Source organism: Dipodomys merriami, unplaced genomic scaffold (genome assembly GCF_024711535.1).
Source record: "Dipodomys merriami isolate MVZ:Mamm:240054 unplaced genomic scaffold, mDipMer1.0.p SCAF_28, whole genome shotgun sequence".
Taxonomy (NCBI): Eukaryota; Metazoa; Chordata; class Mammalia; order Rodentia; family Heteromyidae; genus Dipodomys; species Dipodomys merriami.
Window position 1 is genome coordinate 8,072,590 of NW_027204270.1, and position 13,989 is coordinate 8,086,578.

Here is a 13,989-nt window from a genome sequence, read left to right on the forward strand (position 1 = left end):
CTTAGTTTTCTACCATGAGAAGTTGCCAGGCCATGGCACTGGGAGAGGAGACTTAAAAGCAGAGAAAGAATGCTTGTTTGTTTGTGTGCTGGTCCTGGGGCTTGAACTCAGGGCCCTGGGTGCTGTCTTTGAGCTTTTATGCTCAAGGCTAGAGCTCTACCACTTGAACCACAGCTTTACTTTTGGACTTTTGGTGGTTATTGGAGATGAAAGTCTCATGAGCTTTCCTTTTGATCCTCAGATCTCAGCCTCCCTAGTAGATAGGATTATAGATGTGAGCCACTGGTACTAGGCAGAGAAGTAATTTTTTAAGATAGAAAACAGAGCCTGTGTGGAGGTAGGAAAAGGCGTCTTGTCCTATCCTTGCTTTCTGAGAGCGAGCACCATCTACTATGTCACAGGTGTGGAGTCCAGGGGTGTAAGGGAGAAGAGGGGTCAGGGATTTGGCCACAGAGATCATGTGTACACTTGAATCCCAGCTACGTGATATGAGCAAGTAACTCAACTTCTGCAAGTTTCTCTAAGCTTTTCTTTACTAGATGATAAAGTAAGAGAAATGATATCTATTGCCTCGAGGTGGTATGCCTGTACATAAGGGTTTCCTCTAGGAGGTATGCAAAGTGTGTACTGAGGGTCTCTTAAGGGTATCAAGCAGGTGGTCTTTCACTTGCCTCTTCCCAGAGTGGATCTCTGGTGAGAAATAGCTGCTGTGGTCTCTCCCTCTGGACTGCCTAAGTGTCTGAGGGCAGCCCAGTCCTATCTGTGGTACTGTGTGGTTGAGGCAGCAGTCTCCCCTAAAGTTGAGGACTTAGTGTCCTGAGAGGGAAGCTCAATTTAGGATGGGAACAGGAAGTGACTTTGGTAGGCTCCTAAGCTACTGAATCCAGAGTTTTTGTCAGAGTTAGAGAGAAGCATGAACAGCTGGCTTTGGGGCCACATAGGCTGGATTCAGTATTGGTTCTGTCACTGGTCAGCCTGAGCAAGGGCCTCTCTTCAGCATCTCTTCTGTGAAGATGACCTCAGTGCTTGAGGTTTCCAGTAAAACCTCTTAGTAGTTCTCTTATCACAGATCTCCTGTGTCATCATGAGATCATGCATCTGAGTTGACTAGCATAATACTTAACATAACATGCTCACCTGATATTTTAAATTTTATTTTTATTTATTTATTTTGTCAGTTGTGGGTCTTGAACTCTGGGCCTGGGCGCTGTCCCTCGGCTCTTCAGCTCAAGGCTAGTGCTCTACCACTTGAACCATAGCACCACTTCCAGTTTTCTGGTGGTTTACTGGAGATAAGAGTCTCATGGACTTTCTTGACCGGGCTGGCTTTGAACCGTGATCCTCAGATCTCAGCCTCCATAGTAGCTAGGATTACAGGCATGAACCACTGGTGCCAGGCTTTTAAATTTTATTTTTAATTCTGTGATACTATAAATTGAGACATGAAACTTGTATATACATATCATGTACAACATAATATTTGAAATAACGTGGCTGTTGTAGCACAATTTGAGCTAATTGTCAGGTGTTACCTCACATACTTAGGTTTTAGATGAGTAAATTCTGGGTCTGTTCTCTTGGCAGAATACATCACCTAATGATGTGATGAGGTAATGAAGTAATGAAATAGAGGTCCCAGTGTTCTTCCCATTGCTGTTATTGGCCCTGTTCTGCAGATAGAATGGGTTTTCCTGGTTGCAGTCAAGACAGCAGAATGGCTAGGGTACTTGCTGAGTCTAGTTTTGATTTTTTTCCCCCACCATTTTGGTCATGGGGCTTCAACTCAGGGCCTCCCTGTGGTTTTGTGCTCCAGGCTAGCACTCTACCACTTTGAGCCACAGCACCACTTCCGTTTTTCTAGTGATTCATTGGAGATGAGTCTTAAGGGCTTTCCTACCTGGGCTGGTTGAACCGTGATCCTCAAATCTCAGCCTTCTGAATAACTAGGTTTATGGGCATGAGCCACCAGTGCCCGACTACTGATTTTGATTTTTTTTTTAATGATCCCTTTTCCTGTCCTAGGTGGATAACCAGCTCATTGGTACCACTCAGCCCTTCATGCTCTATGTGACCCCCCTGAGCAATGAGAACGAGGTCATTGAGACCGGCCCAGCTGTGCAGGTGAATGCAGTGAAGTTCCCCAGCAAGAGTGCACTGACCAACATCTACAAGGTGAGCTGGGAGGAGGGCAAGGCTGTGACCAGCACTGCAGGCTCTACCTGGAAATAGTTCTGTAGGATTGAGCTATTTAGGGAATGTGCAGAAACTCCTTTTCCTGGTACTTTGTATCCTCAGTTGTGTTTTCAGTGATCTTGCAGTTTGGTAGTGCTTGAGCCTACAGGTGCCAGAGTCTCTGTAGCAAAGTGTAGCATTTTTAAGATTGAGTATTAAAAATGGAGTAGTTCAGAGATGCTGGAAAAGGAGTGATGAGGGGTCAGACCTTGGGGCAGGCATCCTGCTCTGTGAGCTGCCACACTGCTTACTAAACCCAAGTAGTTCAGGAGTGACGAGCTATCTGCCTTGAAGAGGTTCCTGTGCATTAGCCAGCTGTGACAGCAGAAAACTCCACCAGAGTGAGAGCCTTCTTTTCTGATCCCTTGTCACTAGCACTGATGGGATTACAAACACCTGTCTGCAGCCTCCGCAATGTGCCTAGTCATGTAGCCCCTTACAGACTGCCCTGGGTCTAAGCAGAGTACCACCTGGTGATGGATGACCCACCATGGCACATCCGAAGCTGTACCTCTGACTAATGAAACCAGGTTCCTGGGAGTCAAGCAGCAGCACAGCGAATGCCTCCTAAATACCTTCCAGAGTTTTTGTAAATTGTAACACGTAGAGAAAAGCCAGGAAAAAAATGGCACTATCATCAAATGATATAAATAAAGAAAACATGTCATGTTTTTATCTCCTTCTCTCCCTTACCTTTTTGTGTACTGGTACTGAAGCTTGAACTCAGGGCCTGGGCACTGTGCTTTTTGCTCAAGGCTAGTACCCTACTACTTGAGCCACAGTTCTACTTCTGGCTTTTTGCCGGTTAGTTGGAGATAAGAGTCTCATACACTTTCTTGCCCAGGATGGCTCTGAACTGAGATCCTCAGATCTCAGCCTCCTGAATAACAGACATGAACCACTGGCTCCTGGCAATCCCTTCCCCTGATCTCCCTTTTAACACAAGGTCTCTTTGTATTTCTTGGGCTGTTCCCAAAGTGGTCTCATGTGCCCTACTGCCTCAGCCTTGTGAGTAGCTACGATTATAGGCATGAACCATCATGCCTGGCCTCGCTGGGGCTTTCTGAATGGCATCTGTAAAAGTCCTTGTATTGTTCACTCTGTTACCTAGAGTTTGTTTCTCTCTAGCATCTGATGGTCACAGCTCAGAGATTCACAGTGCAGATTGAGGAGAAACTGCTGCTGAAGCTGCTGAGTTTCTTTGGCTACGATCAGGCAGAGTCAGGTAACGTTAAATGCCCTATGGATGGTATGTTTTCATGTTTGTAAAAAGTTAGGTAGCCCCTGGATGCCTGCCAATCCTCTTTCCACCTCGTGGCTTGAGCTAGGAAGCTGAGGTTACCATTTTAGCTGTCCTCTTTCCAAGACTGCACGTTGTCTGGAGTTAATGTCCATGAACGAGGTGACTCCCGAGGGTCTCTGGTATCCTGGAATGTCCAGAGGTAGGCCTCTGGGAAGCAGCACACCAGTCCTCTGTGCTTTGCATTTTTGATTCATCTCCTCTAGGATAACAGAAATTACGTTAGTCATCTAGCAAACTGCTTTGTTTCCTAACCTTTGTTTATTAAACAGACTCAGTGCCAAGAATCAGAAATCCCTTCAGCAGTTCCTTTGGTTTCGTTGAGAAAATGAATTAGCTCGCTCCAGCTCTGGGACTTTAGACATCCATACCCTGTGCCTTAATGTGATACAAAAGCTTCTATTTATTCTCTTCATTAGAGAAAGGAGCTGTATATGTTAGCAGGAAACAGATTTGTAGCAGTACTACAGAGATAATTCAGTTGTTGTCTCTTTATTTCAGATTCCTCAACATAGCCTCTTTTCTTGCTCTTAGCTGGATTTTTTTCTGGGCTGCATATACAGCTTGGAAAGGAGTCAGTGTTCAGCCTTTTAAAGCCTACTCCAAATATTGAGCCTGAAATAATGATAAGAAAGAGACTTTTATGATTGTCTGCCTATATTGGCTAGAGAAAAAAGAAATCACTGGCAGTGTGTGTGTATGTGTGTACAAAGACGGCAAGGAAAAATATTTCTGTTCTTTATATCCTAGGTTTAGAATTAAACATTAGATTATTTGGGATTGGCTGAGGATTTTGCTCAGTGATAAAGCATGTGCTTAGCACGTGTGAGGCCCTGGATTTAGTCCCTGGAACTGTAAAAGCAAAAAGAAGACAGAAAGTGGAAAAATAAGTATTTGGGAACATGAGCAAAGTCTTATTTGTTAGACTGTATTCTCCACTCTGAGTTGGGGCTCCAGTGTTTATTTGTATTCAGGCAGCTATTTGAATGCCAGCTAGTTATTACCCTTTTCTGATTTGGTACCTGCTGGAGAAGCTTGACTTCAAGTTTGATTGGTCATGCTTTTGTTGTTGTTGTTGTTTTGTTTTGTTTTGTTTTTGGTAAGTGTCCTTGTAAGTTGCTCTTGCAGATTTCTCCTGAAATATGCTATGGTGGATTTTGACTTTTATAAAGTCCTTGCCTACCTTTTATTAGCCCATTGTTTCCTGAGCACAGATAGGCAGGTCTCTGTTCACAGGCATTTATCAGTAAGTAGAGTTGATGATAGTTATAGTATTAACTCTACCAAAAATTTGTTCACTAAGTAGAGATGTGTGGGCTTTGTGAGGTATAGAAAACCAAGGGAAAGCATCTGCCTACCTTGAGCTGGGTACAGCATCAGGCAGAAAGAGAACACATATTACTGTGTTTGAGTCCCTTCACATAATAGCAAGTAAAGTAATCTGCCTTGTTTATACTTCTTAAACCAATGCCTACAGTTTTGTATCGTGTTACTGGTTGCTATGTCAGTTCTCAGTGGCCTTCGCTCAATTCTTTTGGTTAGCTTTTTTTTTTTTTTTTTTTAATTCTAGGTTTTAACTTAGGGCCTCCTTGCTAGGTAAGAGCTCTATTACTTGAGCCATGCCCCCAGTTCTTCCATATTGTATCATAGAGGCATTGTTTGATTCAGATCCATTATTTAATTGGTGATAGTATTCATTATGGTTAGCTGTATGGTACTCCAGATCCTTATATGGATATCATTCTATAAGACAAATCGAGATAATCTGTATTATATCAAACCTACAGTATCAAAATCAACATATATCAAAACCAACAATAGTTTTAGAAAGCCTGTGGCCAGCAAATACCTCTGACCTTTGGTTCCTACCTGGATTACTTATCCCATAGATGTGATGTGCCAGGTGGCATGGAGCCACAGGTTAAAATATTAAGCTAGTCTACTTACTAGTAGACTATTAATAGTCTAATGGAATGTTAAACGGGATGACATTGATCAAGATATATTTATAAACTGCTTTGTTAAATGGCAAATCTTTTGTACAACTATTTAAAGATAATATAGAATGAAAAAAAGAAAAATACATAAATGTGGCCTAGTGATAAAAAATATAAATTGAACATCTGCTTTTACAGAGAAAGGCCATCAGGAAGCTGTATGCATTACTGATCCCTCAAAAACTAAACTTAGAAAAGTATCAACATGTTCATCTATGAAGTTTTTCAGTGGGAATATAAGTATATGAAATCATGTAACTTTTCTGTTGTTGTTTTCTTGTGTGCTGCCTTTCTTCTAGAGGTGGAAAAATATGATGAAAACCTCCATGAAAAGACAGTTGAGCAGAGTGGAACACCAACTCGATACTACTTTGAAAATCTCAACATCAGCATTCCCCAGATCAAACTGAGTGTGTTTACCTCCAACAAGCTGCCACTGGATCTTAAGGTGAGCTGGCACCTGTGTTCATTCTCAAGAACGACTTTTCAACCATCAGTATGTTGCCCACTCACTTTTTCCATGTAGCATCAACATCATAGCCAGTATTTGTATAGACTGCTTTTGTTTTTTTTTTTGTTTTGTTTTTTGTGCTAGTCCTGAGGCTTTAACTCAGATGCTGGGCACTGTTGCTGAGCTTTTGGCTCATTCCCTGTTATACTTAGGTAGTCATCAAGACCTCCTCCCAGTAACCACTGTCTGAACTCCTGCCTACCACCTGTGCCACCTCCTGTCATATGCTATAACATGGTCTCTCTTTGTGAACAGGAACAGCTAGAGATCTGAGCAAGAAGGTAGTAAGTCTGGAGTGGTAGCCTGAAGTGCCTGTGCAGATGCATGGGAAGCATTGAAAGGACCATGTACTCCCGGAGCATAGGGACAGTGTGGCTCAGCTCCAGCCATATTGTCATGGTGGAATGTGAACCCAGGGTTGCCAGATCTTCAGATTTTTTAAAGAGAAGCCGGAAATCTGGATATTTTTATGTGGAATCTCCTGGTTTTTAAATGTTGGCAACCAATTTAAGTTTTGTGGGTTTTTTTTTTAACCTGGTGGGCCTAACAAAACACATGTGTGGGCCTCATGTGGCCCATGGTCTGCCAGCTCACGGCTTCTAAAATAGACCCACAGGTAATGAGACAGTGGTCTGCTTAGCGTCAGATCATATTTGGAAAAGGGCAGGGCAGGGGTGAAGGCTACAGTGGATTCAGTGACCAACAGCTAGGGTGCTGGTGGGGACCAGGAAAACCATCTTGAGGATGGACCATGTGTGGCACCCTTCTCTCCCTGCCCTGGCTCCCCCATCTGCTTTAATTTCATGTTTCCCAGGAGACTGGAAAGCCTAATAATTAGCATGGGAGTGTGGGGAAAACCATGGGAAACCACTATCTTGCTAATATCCACAAGTATCCACTTGACTTACATGACCCATTGCAATGGGTTGGTTTGATGAAGAATTCTACCCAGAACGTTTGGCACTCATCCAGCAAACCAGTGCTAAGCATTTCCTGCAAGTTGAGGGTGTCTTGTTTTTTAAATCATTTTACTACAAAACATACAATCAGCTACTCAACTACTCCTTTCAGATTGCTTGTAGCAGAAGTCTTCCCCAGATTGACAAAATCAGGGTGGTGTCTACAGCCCAGTTTTGTGGTATTGATGTTTTATTTTTCTCTGTGTGTGTGTGTGTGTGTGTGTGTGTGTGTGTGTGTGTGTGTGTGTGTGTGTGTGTGTGTGTATGTGTGTGTATGTGTGTGTATGTACGTGTGCGCGTGTGTGTACTCGCACGTGTGCATACAACACACTGGAATTCTTTAGGTAGACTGTCTCAACCTGGCAGTACTTTAAAGGAACATTTTCAAATCATTGTTAAACAAATTACCTAGCATAGTCATGGAAGGAAGGGGAAGGGGACTTTGTGGGAGAGGGGAGGTTAGCGCTTCAAGCAAGGTTCTGGGAATCGGGTTAACCTTCAGACTTTAAACTCTTGGCTTATGGAAAGTCACCATTTCACTGTGTCTTTAGTTCTTCTAGTGAAGTCTGAGACTCATAAGATAATGTCATTTATTTGGAGTTTCCTAACACAGTAATACTCTTTATTAGTCGCTCTTTGAAAGGGCAATAAGCTCTTTTTGATGAATATATAATCACTGAAAGTATGTGCTTTGGAAATGGAGTCCTCTCCCTGAGCAGGAATCACAGGAGTCTGACTAAAAGGTAACCCTGTCTTTGGTAGTGAAGGAATAATTATCTCCATTCTCCTGATTCCCAGCCAGGAGAGGCTGTCAGCAATCTCCGAGGGGAGCCTCTCCAGGTTTACACTGAGGGTACATTGTTGCCAGATATAGTGTCTGTTCAGAGGGCCTCAGAGCAGTTTCACATCTGCTGTCTCAATTGGATCCCTGACTCTGATTGAAGAAGGGGGAGGTAGTAGTTCATTTCACAAATGCAGAGACAGAAGTCCAGCACCCTCCCCCACTTGGCCTTACCATCTTTCTCTCCAGTTTGCATGTTATGACAGTGGCTAGCAAAAATGCCAGGTAGCGTCTAGGTGTGTTTTTAGTTTTTTTTTTTTTTTTTTAAAGATCAAAAGAAGCCAGGAGCTCTTAAAAGGTTTCACAAGGTGGCCTACAGCAGTCCCTTTCCCATTTGAGGCATTGGGGGTATTACAAAAGAAGGGCTTTAATTGAGCAATCTAGTTTGGAAGAAAACCCACATTTTAATGGTCAGAGAGAGGGTGGGGGTAAGGGGGATTTTCAAACAAAGACACTATTTAAAAAGCCTAAAACTGTCTTCTCAAAGGCTTGAAATAATTTGTTGGGAAACTTCAGACCCTTTACTTTTCCCCTCCCCTCCCTAAATAAAAACCAGATTTGTTAAAAGGAAAAAAGATCCAGTATTGTTAATTGTATTTCAGAAAGTGCCAGAGAAGGAAATATCCCTGTAGTTTTAAACACTGTCCCAAGAGGGAAATAGGCAAATACTCTGCTTCACATAAACAGTCTCTATGTACCATAAATAAACCTTTAAAGAATGAATTCCAGACAGTTTTGTTTAGTGCAGGATAAACTAAGAAATGAAAGGATGTGGCCCACGGAATAGCTTGTGATCTGAAACCTTGTGGACAGGTATTTCTTCTTTTAACTCTACAGCATTTCTGTAAGGCTTCTGCAGTTCTTGTCTAGGGATAGGCAGTATTCTGTTTTTATTAGGGACTTAGGGAACACAGGATTGCTTTCTCTAGAATTTGTTTTATGACAGGAAACTGTCTGCTACTTGAGTAAATAAACATCCATGTTGTATACTACTGTATTTGATTAGTCATTTGGTTATATGAAAAAGCCTTGTTTGGTCCTTTCTTTTTCTCTCCTATCTTCTACTTTGACTGACCAGATCAGCCTGAAGGTGGCAGAATAATTCATACCAGTAGGCGGTATCATAGCCTTTTGGAATATGGGAAGTCCCAAAGCAGTAAATAACTAGATGAGGATGATTTTTACCTCAGGGTCAGGATACTTTCTTGATTCAGACAAAGTCTCTTAGTTATCCAGAGAGCGAATGGTGTCTGCTGAAGGGCTTGGCAACTTAGCAGATCTTAAGCTTGAGCTGTATAAGCTACTGCAGGTGCTGCTGCTGCTTCAATATTTGGTCAAAACAAGGAAGCTGCTTGAGCCTTTGTTCAGTTACACTTCTTTTCTGGGACAAAAGTGATGCTCAGTTATACTGGTTAAACAAAGTGCTGAACTGACCCTGGGCTTCCAAGTGCTGTTTCTGTGGCTCTAAACAAGGCAGGTCACCTTGCTCTGGGCCTTAGTTTCTCCATCAGTGAAAGGAGGAAAATCAGGTATGTTCACTTATTTCCTCATTGCTCACCACATGGGTGAGAGAGTGGATAGCAGAAACTTTTTTTTTTTTTTGGTTGGTCATGGGGTCTGGACTCTAGGCCTGGGGCACTGTCCCTCAGCTCTTTAGCTCAAGGTGAGCGCTCTACCTCTTGAGCCACAGTGCCACTTCCGGGTTTTTCTGCTTATGTGGTGCTGAGGAATCGAACCCAGGGCCTCATGCATGCAAGGCAAGCATTCTGCCATTGAGCCACCTTCCCAGCCCCCGGATAGCAGAAACTTTAGAGGAGAAATCATAAAGTCTTTTGGATTTCATGCCTTCTACCCAATAAGTTGTTGCTTACTATTTCTCTCTGTTTCATGTCTTCTAATCCATGTTAAAGAGCCACATTGGCCAGGTGAGCTGGTGGCTCATGCCTATAATCCTAGCTATTCAGGAGGCTGAGATCTGAGGATCATAGTACAAAGCTAGCCTGGGCAGGAAAGTCCATAACTTATCCCCAATAAACTACTCAGGAAAAGCCAGAAGTAGTGCTGTGGCTCCAGTGGTAGAGCACTAGCCTTGAGCACAAAGAGGCTCAGGGATTGTACCCAGACCCTGAGTTTAAGCCCCAGGACTAGCAAAAAAAAAAAAGCCATGACTTTTCTCTGAACTCTTTGGGTCTATAACTTGGTCCATTTTTTTCTATCAGGTTACCTTCTATCTATTCTAATTTTAGAAGCTCTTGGTGAAAGTTCTGTCTTTGATGGTAGTTACAGGCATCTTGTTCTTCATTTTTTCCCTTTATCTCTTTATTTTGCATTGGATGTGTTTATTCACTCAGGCAAAACTTCATTTTTACATTGTCAAATTTGTCAGCCTATTGTCTTTTTCTATATGAATTTTGAGTCATTAAATTTCATCCATCTTTCTTCTATAATTAAATTCTAATTAAATGTATTGTTATTCCAAAAAATTAAGGCAGCCTATGAAACCCATGCACAAATATTAAGAAGAGATAAGTGGAAAATGAAGTAGGAATTTAATAAATAATAGCCAGCTCAATTCCGTATTATCTTAATGTTATAATTATTTTAATATATTTATAAAATTAAATGCATTCTTGATGCTCTGATAGCCTTAGCATGAATAAATGATTTCAACATTCTGTAATGAAGAGTAGATGGCATATCTTCTAAACATGTCAATGTCTATCATATTAAATAAAATGTGATCAGACTATAGAATCAGTTCTAGAAATTGTTAATTGGCTGATAGCCAAACCAGCTGAGATCTTCAAGAAAAGCTAGATTTAAAATAATTTTAAAGTTTATTTGAAGCCATTGGAAAGCTACCAAGACAACCAGTACTTGAGGTCCAGGATTTATGAGAGGAGAAAAACTTGGAGAGTCCAATGTGTATGTACTCATGAGACTTTTTTCTGATGTGTAAGTGGTAGAGGGAGAAAAGGACAAGACACCAAGTAGAAACCAGCTGCCAAACAGAATCCAATCTGAACTGCCTTATTTCTTAAGACATTTGCTACTTTCTTAGACACCTTCTGCTGAAAGAGTCTAAGTAAAAAGAGACAGTTAAGAAGGTGAGCAGATAAATAGATATTTGGGCAAGTTTGTTGTTTTTGTTTGCAGTGCTGGAAACTGAATCTGAGGCTTTGTGCGTGCTAGGTAAGGACTCTGCCATAAACTGCATTCCCAGCCATCTGCACTTTAACTGTGGATATTAAAGTTGGAGGAATGGTATTGCTATTCAGTGGAGAACCTTAAGTACATCCAACAACTAAAATAGACTAGGACTTTAGAAATACTGCATCCCACATCGAGAAAATGGCAATACTTCCCAAGGCCATCTACAAATTCAGTGTGATACCTATCAATATTCCAACCTCATTCTTCAAGGAAATAGAAGAGGCAATCCAAAAATTCATATGGAACAATAAAAGACCCCGAATAGCAAAAATGATCCTGAACAGAAAGAATAGTGCTGGAGGAATATCAATACCAAATTTCAAACTCTACTACAAAGCCATAGTAATCAAAACAGCTTGGTACTGTACAAGAACAGACCTCAGGAAAAATGGAATAGAATTGAAAACCCAGAAATGAACCCACAGACCTATAGCCATCTAAGCTTCCATAAGGGAGCTAAAAAAATAGAATGGAAGAAAGGCAGACTCTTCAGTAAATGGTGTTGGCAAAATTGGTTAATCACTTGTAGAAAACTAAAGCTAGATCCTTATATATCACCCTACACCAGAATCAACTCCAAATGGATCAAAGACCTTGGAGTCAAAGCAGACACCCTGAAAACAATTATAGGATGGAATAGGAGAAACCCTAGGTTTCCTTGGCACAAGCTGAAATTTTCTTAATAGAGACCCAGAAACACAGCAAATCAAAGAAAGGTTGGACAAATGGGATTGCATGAAGTTGCAGAGCTTCTGCATGGCAAAGACATAGCTAGCAAGATAATAGAAAGCCCACAGATTGGGAGAAATTCTTCACTAGCCATACAACAGACAAGGGTCTCATATCTAAAATATACCTGGAACTCAAAAAATTAAATCCCCCAACAACAAATCCTCAAAGAAACAACTGCCCATTAAATAAGTGGGCCAAAGACTTAAAGAGAATCTTCTCTGAAGAGGAAAGAAGGATGGTCAATAGACACACGAAGAAATGCTTAACCTCCCTAGCCATAAAAGAAATGCAAATCAAAACAACATTGAGATACCACCTCACCCCAATTAGAATGGCTCTAATCAAGAACTCTAATAACAACAGATGGTGGAGGGGATGTAGACAGAAGGGAACCCTACTGCATTGTTGGTGGGAGTGTAAACTTGTTCAACCACTTTGGAAAGTAGTATGGAGGTTCCTCAAAAGACTCCACATAGAGCTCCCCTATGACCCAGCAATCCCACTTTTGGGCATTTACCTGAATGATCACAAACTAGACCATTCTAAAGCTACCAGTACAACTATGTTTATTGCAGCATTATTTATCATATCTAAGATATGGAACCAACCCAGATGCCCCTCAGTAGATGAATGGATCAAGAAAATGTGGTATATATACACAGTGGAATTCTATGCCTCCATCAAAAAGAATGACATTGCTCCATTTGTTACGAAATGGAAAGACTTGGAAAAAATTATATTAAGTGAAGTAAGACAGGCCCAAAGAAACATAGGTCCCATGGTTTCCCTTATTTGCAATAACTAGTATATGTCTGAGAGAAGCAAAAAAGGTCAGATAAGTTGATGTTAGGTGAAATGAACCCCAAGATAAGGACTCAAATGGTTTTTCTTTCTTGCTATTGTTTCTAACATATTTATAAGGTGATTTTTTGTTGCTTTGTATGTCCCTCCCCCATGGTACAACCCCTGTTTTCACTGAATTTGATGTTGGTATAATTTGGGGAGGGGAAGGGAAAAAACAAATTGTTTAAAAAGGGATACAGGTGGACCCATCGCAACAGTGAGATGTACAAGACATTATGTTGAAAAATGAACTTTACAACTTTGATGAGGGTGGGTGAGGGGGGTTGGGGGGGTTGGGAAGGCAAGGATGATGAGGGGAAACAAAGGAGGAGGCCATAATGCTTGATAAGAAATGTACTCATTACCTTGCTCACGTAATTGTAACCCCTTTGTATGGTATTTTCACAATAAAAACCTTATTAATAAAAATAAATAAATAACATATGTAGACACAAGAACAAAAAAAGAAATACTGAATCCCAGCCTTGAGCAAATCCAAGCCCTGGTTAGATTATGGTATTTATACCTTTATTATACTTGCCTGGTAGACTCATTCAAATTTTCCATAAATTTTCATACAGACTATTTAATTTAATCACAAGTACCAGACCTGCTGAAGGATATCATTTCTAGAAGCAGTAAAAAAAACAAAAAAACAAACAAACAAAAAAAACCCCACCAACCATCCCAAAACTTGAAGGTTTAAAGTAATAACTACTATTTGTTCACAATTTTGTGAGTTAATAGTTGGGCTGGGCCAAGAATTTTCATGGTAGCATTGTTCATAAGAGCAAAAAATAAAACTGAAATGACCCAACTTTCAATCAGTAATAGTGATGGAATAATTTGGGTTTTATTCATACAATGGAAAATTAAACTGCAGCAAATGCAATAGAATCGTGAATCTCACTATTATGTTTCATGTTTCTTGGAAGGAGCCCACAGCAAAGTAGAAGCTAGTGGTTCCATTTATCTAAAATTCAAAGCAGGAAAATCCAACCAGTGTTTCTGGATGTCTTGAGGGAGGAAGAGAGCAGTGATTAGGTATCTACAAAGGGGAGAGGCTGCCTCCATTGTGGGGGTCGTGACCTACTTCTTGACCTAGGCAGAAGTTAAGCCTGTGTCCATTTTGGGGGGGGGATCACTGATCTATGTATTTGATTATTTTATATTCTGTATGTGTGGTACACATCAGAAAGTAAAAAATGGCAAACATCCAGACTGAAAAAGGAATTACACCTGAAGCCAACAGTGTTTATTTCTTTTTTTGTTATAGTTTAAAAAATTATTATTGTTTTTATTTAGTAGTTACAAAGGTTACAGTTACATGTCAGGTTATGAGTACAATGCTTCTGGTCAGT

At 41.0% G+C, this 13,989-nt stretch overlaps 1 protein-coding gene across 8 annotated transcripts in view; it reads left to right on the forward strand.

The window, feature by feature from the left end:
* The window catches only part of Vps13d (vacuolar protein sorting 13 homolog D), a 242,471-nt gene that overhangs the window by 149,433 nt on the left and 79,049 nt on the right, over positions 1-13,989 (forward strand). For all 8 annotated transcript variants that reach the window (XM_070037405.1, XM_070037408.1, XM_070037409.1 and 5 more), the window contains 3 exons: positions 2,023-2,172; positions 3,361-3,457; positions 5,829-5,977. In XM_070037405.1, the coding sequence (XP_069893506.1) occupies positions 2,023-2,172; positions 3,361-3,457; positions 5,829-5,977 (396 nt within the window). The remainder of the gene's footprint in view (positions 1-2,022; positions 2,173-3,360; positions 3,458-5,828; positions 5,978-13,989) is intronic.